The sequence below is a fragment of the Pinus tabuliformis genome, chromosome 7, assembly GCF_031772625.1.
Source record: "Pinus tabuliformis cultivar Carrire ecotype Pingquan chromosome 7, CPIR1, whole genome shotgun sequence".
Taxonomy (NCBI): domain Eukaryota; kingdom Viridiplantae; phylum Streptophyta; class Pinopsida; order Pinales; family Pinaceae; genus Pinus; species Pinus tabuliformis.
The window spans coordinates 763,361,751-763,378,688 of NC_142293.1; the positions used below are offsets into that span (position 1 = coordinate 763,361,751).

Here is a 16,938-nt window from a genome sequence, read left to right on the forward strand (position 1 = left end):
ATTAATATTTATTTAATAATTATATAAATAAATTTATTAATTTAAATTAATTACGCCGTAAGGCGTTCCCCTCTGAAACCAACTCTCTTTTGAGGTTACGTGTCCATTTGTGAGCGCTTGATTTAGTTGTTAGACGATTAAAATTGTTTCAGCCATCGGATTGATTCCACCGAAACGTTATAAGAATCGCAACTGGCAGATCTCCATTGTTGAGTTGAGAGTTTTGGTAACAATTTATAGAAGACGGTTCAACTATCGGGACTCTGTAATGTCGATCAAAGCGGCGGCTTCACCACAACATCAACTGCTTCCTTCCCCGAGCACTTGCTCGAATGTATCGGTCCCAATCTTCCTCAAGTCCTCGTCTGTGTTTCACGGCAAACGCAGAGGTTTCAGGTTCAATTCTCTGCGATGTCAATCCTTGCAATCCACGGCTGTTTCGAAGGACCTCTCGACGCAGGCGGGGAACGGATTCCTAGAGCCGAATGCTGTTGAGCGCAATGTGGTTCGTCTGGGGTTGCCGAGCAAGGGTCGAATGGCACCATGCAGGCAGGCAATGGATATTGTGGGTCTCCTCTATGGAATTTGGGTTTCTGAGATTAACCGTCCATACTTGAGGTGGGGTGTGAAAATCCCATAACTTCAAGTCATAGAGCTATTGGCTCTGAGCACCATGGATCCCTTAATTATGAAAAGTATGGAGGCAAAGCTAGAAAAACTACCCAGCAAAGAAAATTTTCAGGCTTCTGATCTGCGCAAAGCATTCCAAGTAAGTATGCTTTTCTACCCTTGGTACAGACTCCAGAGTAGAATATTGGAGATCCTCAATTTCAAATTTCAATCCCAATGATTTAAGTATTATTTACTGAACCGAGTAGAGAGAATTTCATACTAAACCCACCGCAGTAAATTTTACTTGAAGAAAATGTTGACCCTCCGACTGCTCTGTCTCTTTATATTGATATGGGAATCCCAATTTCTCTCACCTATTAATCTTGATATGCATGTAGACTTTATTCAAAGGCAGATCATTTAGAGAGTTCACCAGTGGAGCTTTGTCCGGGGCCATGGCTAAAACTGCAGTGGGTCCTTTGGAAACTATCCGGTAACTTTTCTTCATTCATTCTTCGTTTTTAATCTTTTTATTGGAAATTTCAAATTGCATTATGCAGACAGCATGGTGTGCCTATGATTTCATGGTCTCTTATTTTAACGTTGCAGGGTACACACCTGGTATAATTCATCAGAAATAAGTCCCTTTCCATCTGCAAAAGGCACCTCTGAGTTGTCAAGTACTTCATCTGCCATCCCATTTCCAACCAGATAACCCTGAAAAACTAGCCATGCAAGAAGTCAGACCATGAGACCATCTAGTAAAATTCCTAATGAACATAACGCTATTCATAGTCACCAACATATTTTGGAGAGGCCTGAATGAAGAAAGCTATGAATTTCAATTATTAGCAAAGAGTTTTGACCTTAATGTTCAAGGTTGGTTTAATACCTGCTTCATTTCTTGTCATAGCCAAGAAAGAGAGGTTCCAATGGTCAAGCATCAAAGTATCAATCATAAAACAAATTGTATTAAGAAAAATACAATGTCTAGAACATATGTTTTCCTGAAATGCAACCTCAAATCAACTTATAGGACTCCTGCTGCCACAAAGAAATTCCAGCCTATTCCAAAAACAGAGAATCCAAGAAGTCAACTAAATAACAAAACATGGGTCGTGTGTGCTTTACCATTTACTATTTCTTGTACCACCATTGGAATATTAATACCACAATAAGATTCCCCTCCGACATAAAATGGATTAGATAGAAACTCAGGGAATGCTTCAAACCACTACATCCAAGATTATAAATTGTACTGAGATTCACAAAAATCTATACACTTGTAAACTAATTTTTTTTAGCGTGATAGAACTAAAAACCTTTATGAGGAAAGTATGTATATCTGAAGCATCCTTAAAATCTCCAGTCTTGTAATCTGTAGCTGTATTGGAGTAAGAAAAACCAGTCCCAACTGGAGAATCAACAAAAAGAATGTTGGAGACCTACATGTGCAAAACCATTCAAGGTTAATCCATTACAACAAAAATTTATACATTCAGTGGCATCCAAGTTAAGTCCACGTTGGATGAGAAACAATTTAATAATGGCAAATTCCAAAGTGATGAAAGCAACAGAACATAAAAGTTGATAACAGAGATGCTTTATCAGTGACATAATCTAGTATGCTCACTTGACGAATGTTTGAAAGAGGGAAAAAAAATTGGTGCCCTAATTGAAAACATTTCATTATAACCATAGTGGCAGAGGCAGGAGCCTTGAACGCCAACCTTAGTCCAAGAGTGTGGATTGGGGATGAGCGTGGGCAAATTCCCAGAATTGTTACTGAGATCAAAACTCATTGGACCTGCAATAGGAGAAAAACTTTGGGATAAATATTAGAAGATCTCTATCATTTTATTTTACAAATTTCTAAAAATCACTATTATGTTCTGTTTTTCTCTACACAAGGATTCCATCAAAATAGCCTCCCACCCTGCCTAGCCTTGCAAGTCTGGCAAGTGCATTATCTTTTCAAGATCAATGCTGAACAATGAATAGGTAATGTTTCAAGAGTATGAAATCCATAATTTATCGATTTCCGTTATTCTTTGGTTTACAATGTTAGTATTGCATAAGCCTAATTATAACAGCAGTTGACTCAGTTTTGGGTGCCAATTCCAACAACATGGGTAAAAGTGAGCTTACAGTTAGCCATTTGAACAAGCCGTTCCCATGGCTAGATTACACAATTTGAAAACTTAATATGTACAAGATCAAAATTCATTCAGTAAATAGCAACTTTGAGCATTGAAACAGACAATAAGAGCAAGAATTCCCATAGCTGACCAATCTCATAGACAAATCCAGTGAAACCGGTGCAACCAGGACCTCCCTCAAGACAAAGAAGAAGTGGATCATTTGCTGGATTACTTTCTGACTTCACAAAATAGTAGAAAAGTTCTCTTCTATTGGCCTCACTAACTGTCACATACCTGCATGAATATGAAGAAAACACAAAGACTCTCATGCAGTTAATTGGTCATCCAATAGAATATAAGAGTGGTAGAATCACATCTTTAAGCACTCCATATAACAATTTTCGCTCCTAGTCTTTTACATATTTTGAACTCTCCATGCAACAATTTTGACTTTAATATTTTTTAGCTTCAATTGTCACCAAATTTATTAAGTATCCATAGAAATTAAACTCTGTTCAAACATATTCACAGTCTGTGCATAACGATTAGATATCTGTATATCTTTTATGTTTTTCTGTCTTTCTTTGTCATATAAGCATGCATTCTACAAGCTATGAACATTCTACAAGCTATGAACTCTTTGGTTATGTTCTTAATCTTTGCATAAATACACAGCTAATTGTTTATTTACAAACAGGAGCAAATTCATGCATGCTATTTTTGAACATGACTGTGTTAATGAATAAATATTTTTTCCAGTGAAAAATCTGGCACTTTGAATTTGTTACTTTCAATTATTGTTACATTTGAACATGGACTTTATTCATGAATAAATATACTTTACCTTGGATAGATATGGCACTTGCCCAGCATATATCTCATAACTAATATTGCCATGATATCCTGGAAAGGACTCCACTCTGGCATTTGCAGGTGCTGCCTTGCAATTCAGCTGAAGTGAGGTGATAATCAGAGATATAATTACATGGGTAGTGAATAAATTAACCACAAATTGCATGGACTTGAAGAAAATGCTGACCCTCCGACTGCTCTGTCTCTTTATATTGATATGGGAATCCCAATTTCTCTCACCTATTAATCTTGATATGCATGCAGACTTTATTCAAAGGCAGATCATTTAGAGAGTTTACCAGTGGAACTTTGTCTGGGGCCATGGCTAAAACTGCAGTGGGTCCTTTGGAAACTCTCCGGTAACTTTTCTTCATTCATTCTTCGTTTTATTCAGAGACAAGATGAAATGTTTTTAATCTTTTTATTGGAAATTTCAAGTTGCATTATGCAGACAGCATGGTGTGCCTATGATTTCATGGTCTCTTATTTTAACGTTGCAGGGTACACACCTGGTATAATTCGTCAGAAATAAGTCCCTTTCCATCTGCAAAAGGCACCTCTGAGTTGTCAAATACTTCATCTGCCATCCCATTTCCAACCAGATAACCCTGAAAAACTAGCCATGCAAGAAGTCAGACCATGAGACCATCTAGTAAAATTCCTAACGAACATAACGTTGTTCATAGTCACCAACATATTTTGGAGAGGCCTGAATGAAGAAAGCTATGAATTTCAATTATTAGCAAAGAGTTTTGACCTTAATGTTCAAGGTTGGTTTAATACCTGCTTCATTTCCTGTCATAGCCAAGAAAGAGAGGTTTCAACGGTCAAGCATCAAAGTATCAATCATAAAACAAATTGTATTAAGAAAAATACAATGTCTAGAACATATGTTTTCCTGAAATGCAACCTCAAATCAACTTATAGGACTCCTGCTGCCACAAAGAAATTCCAACCTATTCCAAAAACAGAGAATCCAAGAAGTCAACTGAATAACAAAACATGGGTCGTGTGTGCTTTACCATTTACTGTTTCCTGTACCACCATTGGAATATTAATACCACAATAAGATTCCCCTCCGACATAAAATGGATTAGATAGAAACTCAGGGAATGCTTCAAACCACTACATCCAAGATTATAAATTGTACTGAGATTCACAAAAATCTATACACTTGTAAACTAATTTTTTGTAGCGTGATAGAACTGAAAACATTTATGAGGAAAGTATGTATATCTGAAGCAGCCTTAAAATCTCCAGTCTTGTAATCTGTAGTTGTATTGGAGTAAGAAAAACCAGTCCCAACTGGAGAATCAACAAAAAGAATGTTGGAGACCTACATGTGCAAAACCATTCAAGGTTAATCCATTACAACAAAAATTTATACATTCAGTGGCATCCAAGTTAAGTCCAAGTTGGATGAGAAACAATTTAATAATGGCAAATTCCAAAGTGATGAAAGCAACGGAACATAAAAGTTGATAACAGAGATGCTTTATCAGTGACATAATCTAGTATGCTCACTTGACGAATGTTTGAAAGAGGGAAAAAAATTTGGTGCCCTAATTGAAAACATTCATTATAACCATAGTGGCAGAGGCAGGAGCCTTGAACGCCAACCTTAGTCCAAGAGTGTGGATTGGGGATGAGCATGGGCAAACTCCCAGAATTGTTACTGAGATCAAAACTCATTGGACCTACAATAGGAGAAAAACTTTGGGATAAATATTAGAAGATCTCTATCATTTTATTTTAAAAATTTCTAAAACTCACTATTATGTTCTGTTTTTCTCTACACAAGGATTCCATCAAAATAGCCTCCTACCCTGCCTAGCCTTGCAAGTATGGCAAGTGCATTATCTTTTCACGATCAATGCTGAATAATGAATAGGTAATGTTTCAAGAGTATGAAATCCATAATTTATCGATTTCTGTTATTCTTTGGTTTACAATGATATCTTAGTATTGCATAAGCCTAATTATAACAGCAGTTGACTCGGTTTTGGGTGCCAATTCCAACAACATGGGTAAAAGTGAGCTTACAGTTAGCCATTTGAACAAGCCGTTCCCATGGCCAGATTACACAATTTGAAAACTTAATATGTACAAGATCAAAATTCATTCAGTAAATAGCAACTTTGAGCATTGAAACAGACAATAAGAGCAAGAATTCCCATAGCTAAACAATCTCATAGACAAATCCAGTGAAACCGGTGCAACCAGGACCTCCCTCAAGCCAAAGAAGAAGTGGATCATTTGCTGGATTACTTTCTGACTTCACAAAATAGTAGAAAAGTTCTCTTCCATTGGCGTCACTAACTGTCACATACCTGCATGAATATGAAGAAAACACAGACTTTCATGCAGTTAATTGGTCATCCAATAGAATATAAGAGTGGTAGAATCACATCTTTAAGCACTCCATATAACAATTTTCGCTCCTAGTCTTTTACATATTTTGAACTCTCCATGCAACAATTTTGACTTTAATACTTTTTAGCTTCAATTGTCACCAAATTTATTAAGTATCCATAGAAATTAAACTCTGTTCAAACATATTCACAGTCTATGCATAACAATTAGATATCTGTATATCTTTTATGTTTTTCTGTCTTTCTTTGTCATATAAGCATGCATTCTACAAGCTATGAACATTCTACAAGCTATGAACTCTTTGGTTATGTTCTTAATATTTGCATAAATACACAGCTATTTGTTTATTTACAAACAGGAGCAAATTCATGCATGCTATTTTTGAACATGACTGTGTTAATGAATAAATATTCTTTCCAGTGAAAAATCTGGCACTTTGAATTTGTTACTTTCAATTATTGTTACATTTGAACATGGACTTTATTCATGAATAAATATACTTTACCTTGGATAGATATGGCACTTACCCAGCATATATCTCATAACTAATATTGCCATGATATCCTAGAAAGGACTCCACTCTGGCATTTGCAGGTGCTGCCTTGCAATTCAGCTGAAGTGAGGTGATAATTAGAGATATAATTACATGGTTAGTGAATAAATTAACCACAAATTGCATGGACTTGAAGAAAATGTTGACCCTCCGACTGCTCTGTCTCTTTATATTGATATGGGAATCCCAATTTCTCTCACCTATTAATCTTGATATGCATGTAGACTTTATTCAAAGGCAGATCATTTAGAGAGTTTACCAGTGGAGCTTTGTCCGTGGCCATGGCTAAAACTGAAGTGGGTCCTTTGGAAACTATCCGGTAACTTTTCTTCATTCATTCTTCGTTTTATTCAGAGACAAGATGAAATGTTTTTAATCTTTTTATTGGAAATTTCAAGTTGCATTATGCATACAGCATGGTGTGCCTATGATTTCATGGTCTCTTATTTTAACGTTGCAGGTTACACACCTGGTATAATTCATCAGAAATAAGTCCCTTTCCATCTGCAAAAGGCACCTCTGAGTTGTCAAATACTTCATCTGCCATCCCATTTCCAACCAGATAACCTTGAAAAACTAGCCATGCAAGAAGTCAGACCATGAGACCATCTAGTAAAATTCCTAACGAACATAACGCTGTTCATAGTCACCAACATATTTTGGAGAGGCCTGAATGAAGAAAGCTATGAATTTCAATTATTATCAAATATTTTTGACCTTAATGTTCAAGGTTGGTTTAATACCTGCTTCATTTCCTGTCATAGCCAAGAAAGAGAGGCTGCAACGGTCAAGCATCAAAGTATCAATCATAAAACAAATTGTATTAAGAAAAATACAATGTCTAGAGCATATGTTTTCCTGAAATGCAACCTCAAATCAACTTATAGGACTCCTGCTGCCACAAAGAAATTCCAGCCTATTCCAAAAACAGAGAATCCAAGAAGTCAACTGAATAACAAAACATGGGTCGTGTGTGCTTTACCATTTACTGTTTCCTGTACCACCATTGGAATATTAATACCACAATAAGATTCCCCTCCGACATAAAATGGATTAGATAGAAACTCAGGGAATGCTTCAAACCACTACATCCAAGATTATAAACTATACTGAGATTCACAAAAATCTATACACTTGTAAACTAATTTTTTGTAGCGTGATAGAACTGAAAACCTTTATGAGGAAAGTATGTATATCTGAAGCAGCCTTAAAATCTCCAGTCTTGTAATCTGTAGCTGTATTGGAGTAAGAAAAACCAGTCCCAACTGGAGAATCAACAAAAAGAATGTTGGAGACCTACATGTGCAAAACCATTCAAGGTTAATCCATTACAACAAAAATTTATACATTCAGTGGCATCCAAGTTAAGTCCAAGTTGGATGAGAAACAATTTAATAATGGCAAATTCCAAAGTGATGAAAGCAACAGAACATAAAATTTGATAACAGAGATGCTTTATCAGTGACATAATCTAGTATGCTCACTTGACGAATGTTTGAAAGAGGGAAAAAGAATTGGTGCCCTAATTGAAAACATTCATTATAACCATAGTGGCAAAGGCAGGAGCCTTGAACGCCAACCTTAGTCCAAGAGTGTGGATTGGGGATGAGCATGGGAAAACTCCCAGAATTGTTACTGAGATCAAAACTCATTGGACCTGCAATAGGAGAAAAACTTTGGGATAAATATTAGAAGATCTCTATCATTTTATTTTACAAATTTCTAAAAATCACTATTATGTTCTGTTTTTCTCTACACAAGGATTCCATCAAAATAGCCTCCCACCCTGCCTAGCCTTGCAAGTCTGGCAAGTGCATTATCTTTTCAAGATCAATGCTGAACAATGAATAGGTAATGTTTCAAGAGTATGAAATCCATAATTTATCGATTTCCGTTATTCTTTGGTTTACAATGATATCTTAGAATTGCATAAGCCTAATTATAACAGCAGTTGACTCGGTTTTGGGTGCCAATTCCAACAACATGGGTAAAAGTGAGCTTACAGTTAGCCATTTGAACAAGCCATTCCCATGGCCAGATTACACAATTTGAAAACTTAATATGTACAAGATCAAAATTCATTCAGTAAATAGCAACTTTGAGCATTGAAACAGACAATAAGAACAAGAATTCCCATAGATGACCAATCTCATAGACAAATCCAGTGAAACCGGTGCAACCAGGACCTCCCTCAAGCCAAAGAAGAAGTGGATCATTTGCTGGATTACTTTCTGACTTCACAAAATAGTAGAAAAGTTCTCTTCCATTGGCCTCACTAACTGTCACATACCTGCATGAATATGAAGAAAACACAAAGACTTTCATGCAGTTAATTGGTCATCCTATAGAATATAAGAGTGGTAGAATCACATCTTTAAGCACTCCATATAGCAATTTTCGCTCCTAGTCTTTTACATATTTTGAACTCTCCATGCAACAATTTTGACTTTAATATTTTTTAGCTTCAATTGTCACCAAATTTATTAAGTATCCATAGAAATTAAACTCTGTTCAAACATATTCACAGTCTGTGCATAACAATTAGATAGTTGTATATCTTTTATGTTTTTCTATCTTTCTTTGTCATATAAGCATGCATTCTACAGGCTATGAACATTCTACAAGCTATGAACTCTTTGGTTATGTTCTTAATCTTTGCATAAATACACAGCTAATTGTTTATTTACAAACAGGAGCAAATTCATGCATGCTATTTTTGAACATGTTTGTGTTAATGAATAGATATTCTTTCCAGTGAAAAATCTGGCACTTTGAATTTGTTACTTTCAATTATTGTTACATTTGAACATGGAATTTATTCATGAATAAATATACTTTACCTTGGATAGATATGGCACTTACCCAGCATATATCTCATAACTAATATTTCCATGATATCCTAGAAAGGACTCCACTCTGGCATTTGCAAGTGCTGCCTTGCAATTCAGCTGAAGTGAGGTGATAATTAGAGATATAATTACATGGGTAGTGAATAAATTGACCACAAATTACATGGACTTCGTTAGGGAAGACATTGTTATGGAAATACACCCAACCTCACTTCAATTAAAAAGAAAACAGTGTTTCTATACATATATATTTCTCGAGTGCACTTCTAGTAGGCCTCGAAATGCTTTGATATATATGGACAGTTCATTAAAGACAGCGATAATTCTTATTCAAAATGATTCAGTTATTTTCATGACTCATTTGAACATTTAAAGATTATGTCAAATTGTACGTATCTCTATCAGTGTGAATATCCTCAGGCTAAGTCAACAGAATATTTTCTGCATTGCCCCTTCAAGATGATCAAACGTTATCTTCTCTATCTGCCATTCATTTCATCCCGCCAGCCGGTGTAAAGACTTCTTGTTGTATCCATGTAATGCCTGGAAAATAGCATCCACGACCATATCCTGGAGCTTATCTTATTGCCGATTTTCTAAATATTTGGCAATTGGATGGACAAGGATATGGGCACGGTTAAAAATTTCACGGTTTTTATGTCTGCCAGATTATTAAATATTTGGGGAATCTGCAATCCAGATAAAACACTTAGTCAAAAATTTAACTGCGCCTCCAAATATTTGGGGAATCTGCAATCGATATAAAAAATAATGTCAAATATTTCACTGCTCCCCTAAATATTCGGGGAATCTGCAATCAAGATACCACCATACAAGGGTGTACCCAAATCCAAAAGTGAGAAGACTAATTAAGTTGTTGGAAAGAGGATCCACAGTTGGATATTTATGCCATGGGATGTTAGGAAAGCTACATAATTTCTGATAACCAGTTCCTCATTATTCAGATTTTCATAGTTGGAAATCATGTTTTGTCTTTATATCGAAATGAATGGCACTGAGTGCTATGAATTTCACCTAGAGTACTCAGAAGCATTTTGAATACATTGGTGTTTCATCTAGAGTGTAAGTACTCGGTACAAGTAAAGTTAGCTTCATGTTCTCACCCATAATGATTGCCTGGTTCGTGACCAACATCATGATAGGACAGTATAATATTGTGAAATATTATCCTAGAGCATTCAAGGCATTCAACCCATATTATATATACTATTACTTTCATGAATATCACTAATAAGGATGGGTGATGCTTGCAGGTGTAGTCTTATGTATAACAGGTATTGATTATTCGCATGATGATATGTGTCTCATTTTATCATATAGTATACTTGGAACTGTTTTCTAACTCAATTGATAAATCCATACCAATGATTTTCTCAAACAAAATTCATAACTTCATCCCAATTATTTATGTTAAAGCTATACAAATAGAAACACTAACATCAGTGCTTTGTTCTGACTGGATCCAGGTGCCGAGGCCATGTTTGCAGACTTGGGCCATTTCAACAGGAAATCAATCCAGGTCCAAGCTATATGTCAAGGACATAATTATTAGTATTTCATCATACCTGCGTGCTTCATCCTCAAGTTTTAGTACCATAATGAGAAATTTGGGTTTTTCGTTGCAGCTTGCTTTCTGTGTGTTGGTTTACCAATCTCTGCTTATCACATATACGAGACAAGTGACTTATTTGATAGAAAACCCAAGGGACATAGGCTCTACATTTTACAAAGAAATGCTACAGCCTGTGTATTGGTTAATGTTCATTGTTGCCACTTTAGCAGCCATTGTAGCCAGTCAAGCATTGATTACAGCAACATTCTCAATCATAAAACAGTCCATGGCTCTTAGCTGCTTCCCTCAATCTTATTTTCCACCACAGGGATGAAAAATGTTGCCTTATTTCATATCATAATGTACTGATATTCAGTATATAATGAAAATTCTAAGCATTTACCATGTTTTAAATATGCATTCATTTTTAAATTTATGGAATTTATGGTAGATTATCTACGTATGAATCATGATTTGAAATCTTGGCATTGTAGAAGAAGAATACCAAAGTTTTGTGATTTTTAGGTTGTCATTAGATAGGTAAAAGATGGACAAGATATCACAATGTGTTTTTAAATTATGTTTTGGAAGAGATAAAAGTTTTGATAGCGTTTTCAATTTACTTCAGTTTTGATAGTGGATATGTGAGCTGGGCTATATGGAGATAATTAGAGCTATTTAATAGTACTCATTGTTTGGTGAATTTGAGATTCAAAGTTTGTCTACCAAATGTTTTACAGCAAATTGACAACATTGGCTAGCTCGCTGCTTGAATTCGCATCAGCTCTTGAAACGTCACCACTTATGGATTACCAGCGGAGAATAATAGCATATATATGGTTAGATATTTTATTTTTCTTACTTATATTGTTACTGGTCTTGATGGTGTTGTTTTGGTTGTGGCGAATTTTAAGAAGAATTGATCATGCTCCTTTGGAAGTGCCAACCCTTGATGCTCAGTTGTGATGTAAAATACAGGAAGATAGAAACCTTTGGATTGTTGTATTGATAATATGTTGTTTTTATTGACTTTTGGGGCATGGAAAAACTTGTTTCCTTCACTGGTGAGAATATTAGAAGGATAATCTATGACAAATAGTGCACGGGACATCGTTTACACAAAATATTTTGCTTATACTACCCTTCACTCTGTTTTTTGCTATCTCTGAAGGCGTTTATCTATCATCTGTATTGAATAAGGTACCACAAGGAGGTTGGTGTCCCTTCCTAATTGCAACAATTTTTCTGACCATAATGTTCTCTTGGAACTATGGAAGGCAGAAAAGTATAAATATTTAGCACGGAGAAAACTCAGCATAGAAGGTTTGAATGGATTGCTTGCCAGGGTGAATTCACGTGTACCAGGAATTTGTTTCTTCTGCAGTGACCTTATTTTCGGCATGTTGCTATTCTTCCACACACTACTATTACTTATCCATATTCAAAACACACATCACTAATAGTTTCAAGTGTAACTCAATATCATCCACCCTTGCATTCAACAATGTCCATTCATATGTCACTATTCTTCTACACACTATTATTTATAAAATATCTATATTCAACATACACATAATTAACAATTTCAATTGCAACTCTTTATCATCCACCCTTGCTTTCAACAATGCCCATTCACATGTCCCTATTCTTCCACACTCTATGCCTTACGGCGTTTCCTTTGCAACATCAGGTGCAAATGCTAGTTATATATATATTAAATTCACTCTTTTAAGGAATTGAAATTCGCCGTGACTCAACGTTTTATTTTATTTTTATTTTGTTGGAAGAAAATACAATCCACGAATATCGAATTATTTTCAAACTTTCCTAATTTCTTTCCAAGTGATTATCATTATAATTTATATATGGTATGGTTGTGGGAATGAAACCATTCTTACATTAAAATATTTGGTGAATGGTTTTCATTTTAGGTTGATAGGATTTTTTATACATCAACAATTGTCAACACTTTCATTTTCAACCACTGATTTGAAGTGTAATTTGGTAAGCATGTATTGCACTTTGATTGCTTTTTTATCAAATATCCATTAAACCGCTTTGAAGTGTAATTTGGTAAGCATGCATTGCACTTTGACTGCTTTTTTATCAAATATCCTTTGAGTTGCCTTCCTTTTACCTCCGAGTTCTGCTGGGCATTGAACCTGACCCTGTTATGCAAAAACTCTGATCCCCGCAGACCCTCAGTCTTACTACATAGAGTTCTTCTGCGTCACTTTCCTGATCGGATTTGCCATCAATTACTTCGTGGGCCGACGGCAAAACGAGCAGCTCGCCCTAGCGTGGGCGGCGCAATTTGCAACGAAGGACGGGATCTTTGAAAAAAAAAATTAGTCTATTAGGTACCGGGGACGGAAACAATACTCCTCTGCCACTGAAAGAAGGATAGAAGACTCAAACCATTATTTTCCTAGATCATTTAAAATGATCCATAAATCCCTGACATTCTGAATCATTGCAAAGAATTTCAATCCACGCACAAATTTTTTGACTGTCGCATTATAGACTACTCCGCTAAAAATAGGGCTGCCTTCAGTGCTGACTGTGTTATAGTCACTCGTTTCTTCGTCATCTAGGATTTTCCTTCGCGAGGGATTTCAGATCGACTAAATGCAGGCCTGCTCCAGCTTGCTACATTAGGGTAAACATAATCGGTTTGGAGGTTTCCACTAGTTTCAGATTCAAACCCTAGTCCACTGCAACAAATTCCCATGGAGTGTGTCTTCACCAACCGTAACTTCCTTGCGCTTCCCCTTCATTCATCGGTTCTGCCCAGCTGAGTGGTTAACCCTCTGAGGTTCTTCTCTTTTCTACGGTGGACACCAAAAACATTGCTCGTCTGCTGCCATGTCTGTGTGTGTTTTATTACTCTGTTTCCACAAACTAAAACAGGACTATGAATGTTTTCTGTTTCACATGGATACGTAGCTTATACAAAAATATAGACATGTAATAATATTTCATAAGCTAGGGCATTGCATTCAACCCTTATTTGACACCCAATTTTTGTAGGCGCTGGACCAATCCAAAATGTTCTATGTTGTTTGTTCCTCATTTGGTTCTCTCTAGGATTGCAAAGTTACATAAACTGTGCATTGTCAGAGCAACATCCCCAAAAGAAGAAGCCACTTCAAATACACCACTCACAGATGTTCAAGAGGCTCCTCAAAAGAGTAGAAAGAAAGGTAGTTGCTTTCTTACATAAATGTTTACTTTGCTTGTGAGGAAAGTAGGAGTACGACTAGTCGTTTCAAGTATTCTATTTTTATCCATCAGCGCATTGTGGGTTCTTTTTTTTTTTGTAGTAGTAGTCATTGTCGAGGGCTTGTGGGATGCTACAATGAATCGCTACCTGCCTTTGCTACCCTTGACCTGATTCTTTCCCTTGACCTGATTCTTTTGGAATAGGAGGTAATGTTGTTTCAAGCTCAAAGAAGACATCCCTTGTTATCAAGAGGATTGCGAGGAGAAGAAAAAGTGAAGAGAAAACAATTTCAGCAGACGTTAGTGGGAGCGATGTGCCTAAGAAGAGTAGGAGAAAGAAAACCGCTGAAAATTGTTGAAATCTAATTTCAACGCTGCCGTACGCTATCAACCAAAACTGCCTGCAAAACCACAAAACTGCCCAGAAACATATCGCACCGCTTTTCCGGAAAAGCAGTTTCCGTATTCGTTGCTCCGATGCGTTTTGGTGCAGGCACGTGGCTCTCGCCTGACGTAGGCAACTTTGACCCATCGGGAGGTAAAGCTCAGCAACAAGCTGCCTTCCGATATCAACCTCCGCCGTCCGATCTGGTTGCGTGTTCTCCACCGTCGATCTCCGAAGTTGCAGCCCATCCACGTCAAGTCAGAATTTTTGCGTGGAGTGAGGACAAAGCTTGGTTGACTGCCGTCCTATCTGCGATGGAAGAATTAATGGTCTTTAATGGTTGGTCGTAAGTTTTGGTGAGTCCCGTCTTAAATGGTTATGGGTACATACACTATATGTGTCATATTTTTAAATGAACGTTGACCATATGAAATTTAAAAGGCCCACGGTAGTTGAATGCATCGTATTGATTTTTTTAATGAGCCAAATATATATGTGGGTTGTAATATGTGTTGACATTTTTTTATGAGAGCGCGCGGGAGCTGAAGTGAGTTGAAGTATGCACAGCAGTGCATGAAGTAGCGCTCGGTGTGTTGTAAATTTTTTAAGTGTTGGCTATTGTAAAAACGATGGAGGCAGCGTAGGTTAATATATGGTAAGTTGTAAAATGCACCGTAGTGTATGGGAAGATGAAGAACGCATATGCCAGTTTGTTGCCCAATTTATGATGCATGTAGAAAATATTGCAGAGCTGTGTAAAAAAAACAGGGGAGCGCATGTATTATTTTTTTTATTGCTCATTGTAAAGAGAAGGTAAAGAGAAGGGCGTAGTGTAAGAGAAGAAAATGCACAGCAGTGCATGAAGAAGAGAATAGTGTGAGCCAAATGAAAAGAGCTCGTGGGTTGAATTTTTTTTGTGGAGCATTGTAAAATGATGGTGCAGTAAAAGGTGAAACACACAGCAGTGTGTAAAAAGACAAGAACAGTGTTGTAATGTTTTGTGTGGCATTTTTGTGAAACAGAGGTGTAAGAAAAACCATGTGTGGTTTTGTACAGAAGTGCATAAGGAAAATGGTGGAGCGCATTTGTATGCATATGTAAATTTTATTTTACAGCAGTAAAGTGTTTTTGACTGTAGTGAATGTAAAGGGGATTTACAGCAGTAAACCCAGCTCAGTGATTTCTCAGGGTGAAAACAGAGTTTTTGTTTAATATTGTTTTTGGTGAATTCCTCTCAGCAAAGAGGATGAATGTTTGTATGAGGCTTTATATTTTAAGCAATAGAAATGTTTTTATGCTGTGTAATGGACTGTTATGAGTCATTTGGTTTTATTAGCTTCGCTGTGAAAAGGTCCTGGAAGAAATGAAACAGAGCATTGGCTCTGTGGTATTTGCTTGAATGGTTTTTGGTATTTTTCCATTGAAAAATGACCAACAGTGGTATCAGAGCTAGTCCAGGCTCTTTGAAGACTCAAAGAAGCTGAAGGAAGGTGTTGTTGCAGCAGTAAAGCTTCTCCAGCAGTGTGAAGTTTCAGCCAAAGGGATTCAGGTATTTCTTAAAGTTTTTGTGTTACTGTTAAAGGAACAGTGAGTGATTTAAAGAAAACACAGTCAAGTATTTAAAGCCTAGATAAGAATGGCAAGGTCAAAGAAGAAAGCCTCCAAGCCTGCTAAAAATGTGTCTCCCTCCTCTACTAAACTAGAAGGCAATCTATTTGAAAGCATTGTATTTGAGGTTCCAAAGTTTGATGGAAACTTTGATGTATGGGAAATAAAGATGAGGGCTTTCCTAATGTTTGAGGGGATTGAAGTCTGGGAGTCAGTGATTGATGACAGCAAGATGGATAAAGAATCCATGGAATATGATGCACAGGCAGCAAAGACTATCTTGGATGGACTGCCTGATTCTGTGAAGAAGAATCTAGGGAAATACACATCAGCAAAGGATATATGGGACAGACTGCATGACCTTCATGCAAAGGGAACACTGACCATGACCATCAGTGAAGAAGAAAGTCATGAACCCATCATAGAAGCTGAGAATGAGAAGCTTGACCTCATCGAGGTTCAAGTAAAGGAAAGAGATGAAGAGCTTGCCAAGCTCAAGAAGGAGCTTGATCAATGCAAGAGGAAACATCATGAAGAAGTCATATCCATGACAAATCAATTGAATGAAGCAAAGAAGCAGGCAGATGCCTTGACAAGCCAACTTGAACAAAGACATAAGAGAGTGAATAAGTTTATGGAAGAGATTGGACAGTACAAGGTAGAGGTCTCCTCCCTTAAGTCTGAACTACAAGAAGCCAAGAAGCAGGCACAAGGAGCTGAAAAGAAAATGAAGAGCAGTCAAGCAAAATATGAAGAAATCTCCAAAATGA

The 16,938-nt window shown here is 36.7% G+C and overlaps 2 protein-coding genes across 5 annotated transcripts; one reads left to right on the forward strand and one right to left on the reverse strand.

Moving 5' to 3' along the window:
* The first annotated feature begins 226 nt into the window (after positions 1–226).
* Positions 227–11,302, forward strand: LOC149249784 (potassium transporter 26-like). Of its 4 annotated transcripts, none has more exons than XM_089458778.1 (6): positions 227–769; positions 1,011–1,105; positions 3,687–3,964; positions 6,756–6,850; positions 10,868–10,920; positions 11,027–11,302. In XM_089458778.1, exons 3-6 carry the CDS (start codon positions 3,864–3,866, stop codon positions 11,285–11,287), a joined length of 510 nt encoding a protein of 169 aa, XP_089314904.1. In that variant the 5' UTR covers positions 227–769; positions 1,011–1,105; positions 3,687–3,863; the 3' UTR covers positions 11,288–11,302. The 4 variants fall into 4 exon arrangements, with proteins under 4 accessions (XP_089314904.1, XP_089314907.1, XP_089314906.1 ...); XM_089458781.1 differs by having other exon boundaries at positions 3,870–3,964; XM_089458779.1 differs by lacking the exons at positions 227–769; positions 1,011–1,105 and having other exon boundaries at positions 2,199–3,964.
* Positions 6,858–9,504, reverse strand: LOC149249785 (serine carboxypeptidase 1-like). The gene is made up of 3 exons (XM_089457551.1): positions 8,629–9,504; positions 7,705–7,827; positions 6,858–7,616 (listed from the first exon to the last, which is right to left on the reverse strand). The coding sequence occupies exons 1-3, from the start codon at positions 8,854–8,856 to the stop codon at positions 7,476–7,478; spliced, it is 492 nt and encodes a 163-aa protein (XP_089313677.1). The 5' UTR covers positions 8,857–9,504; the 3' UTR covers positions 6,858–7,475.
* Positions 11,303–16,938: the final 5,636 nt, after the last annotated feature.

Excerpts from the sequence above, each read along its gene's own strand:
- LOC149249784 (XM_089458778.1), top strand. The coding sequence starts at position 3,864 with ATGCAGACTTTATTCAAAGGCAGATCATTTAGAGAGTTTACCAGTGGA. Across the intron at positions 6,851-10,867 it reads GGTCCTTTGGAAACTATCCG|GTGCCGAGGCCATGTTTGCA; the intron begins GTAACTTTTCTT and ends GACTGGATCCAG. Across the intron at positions 10,921-11,026 it reads TCAACAGGAAATCAATCCAG|CTTGCTTTCTGTGTGTTGGT; the intron begins GTCCAAGCTATA and ends TTTTCGTTGCAG.
- LOC149249785 (XM_089457551.1), bottom strand. The coding sequence starts at position 8,856 with ATGAAAGTCTTTGTGTTTTCTTCATATTCATGCAGGTATGTGACAGTT. Across the intron at positions 7,828-8,628 it reads TGTCTGTTTCAATGCTCAAA|GTCTCCAACATTCTTTTTGT; the intron begins GTTGCTATTTAC and ends TTGCACATGTAG. Across the intron at positions 7,617-7,704 it reads TACATACTTTCCTCATAAAG|TGGTTTGAAGCATTCCCTGA; the intron begins GTTTTCAGTTCT and ends TCTTGGATGTAG.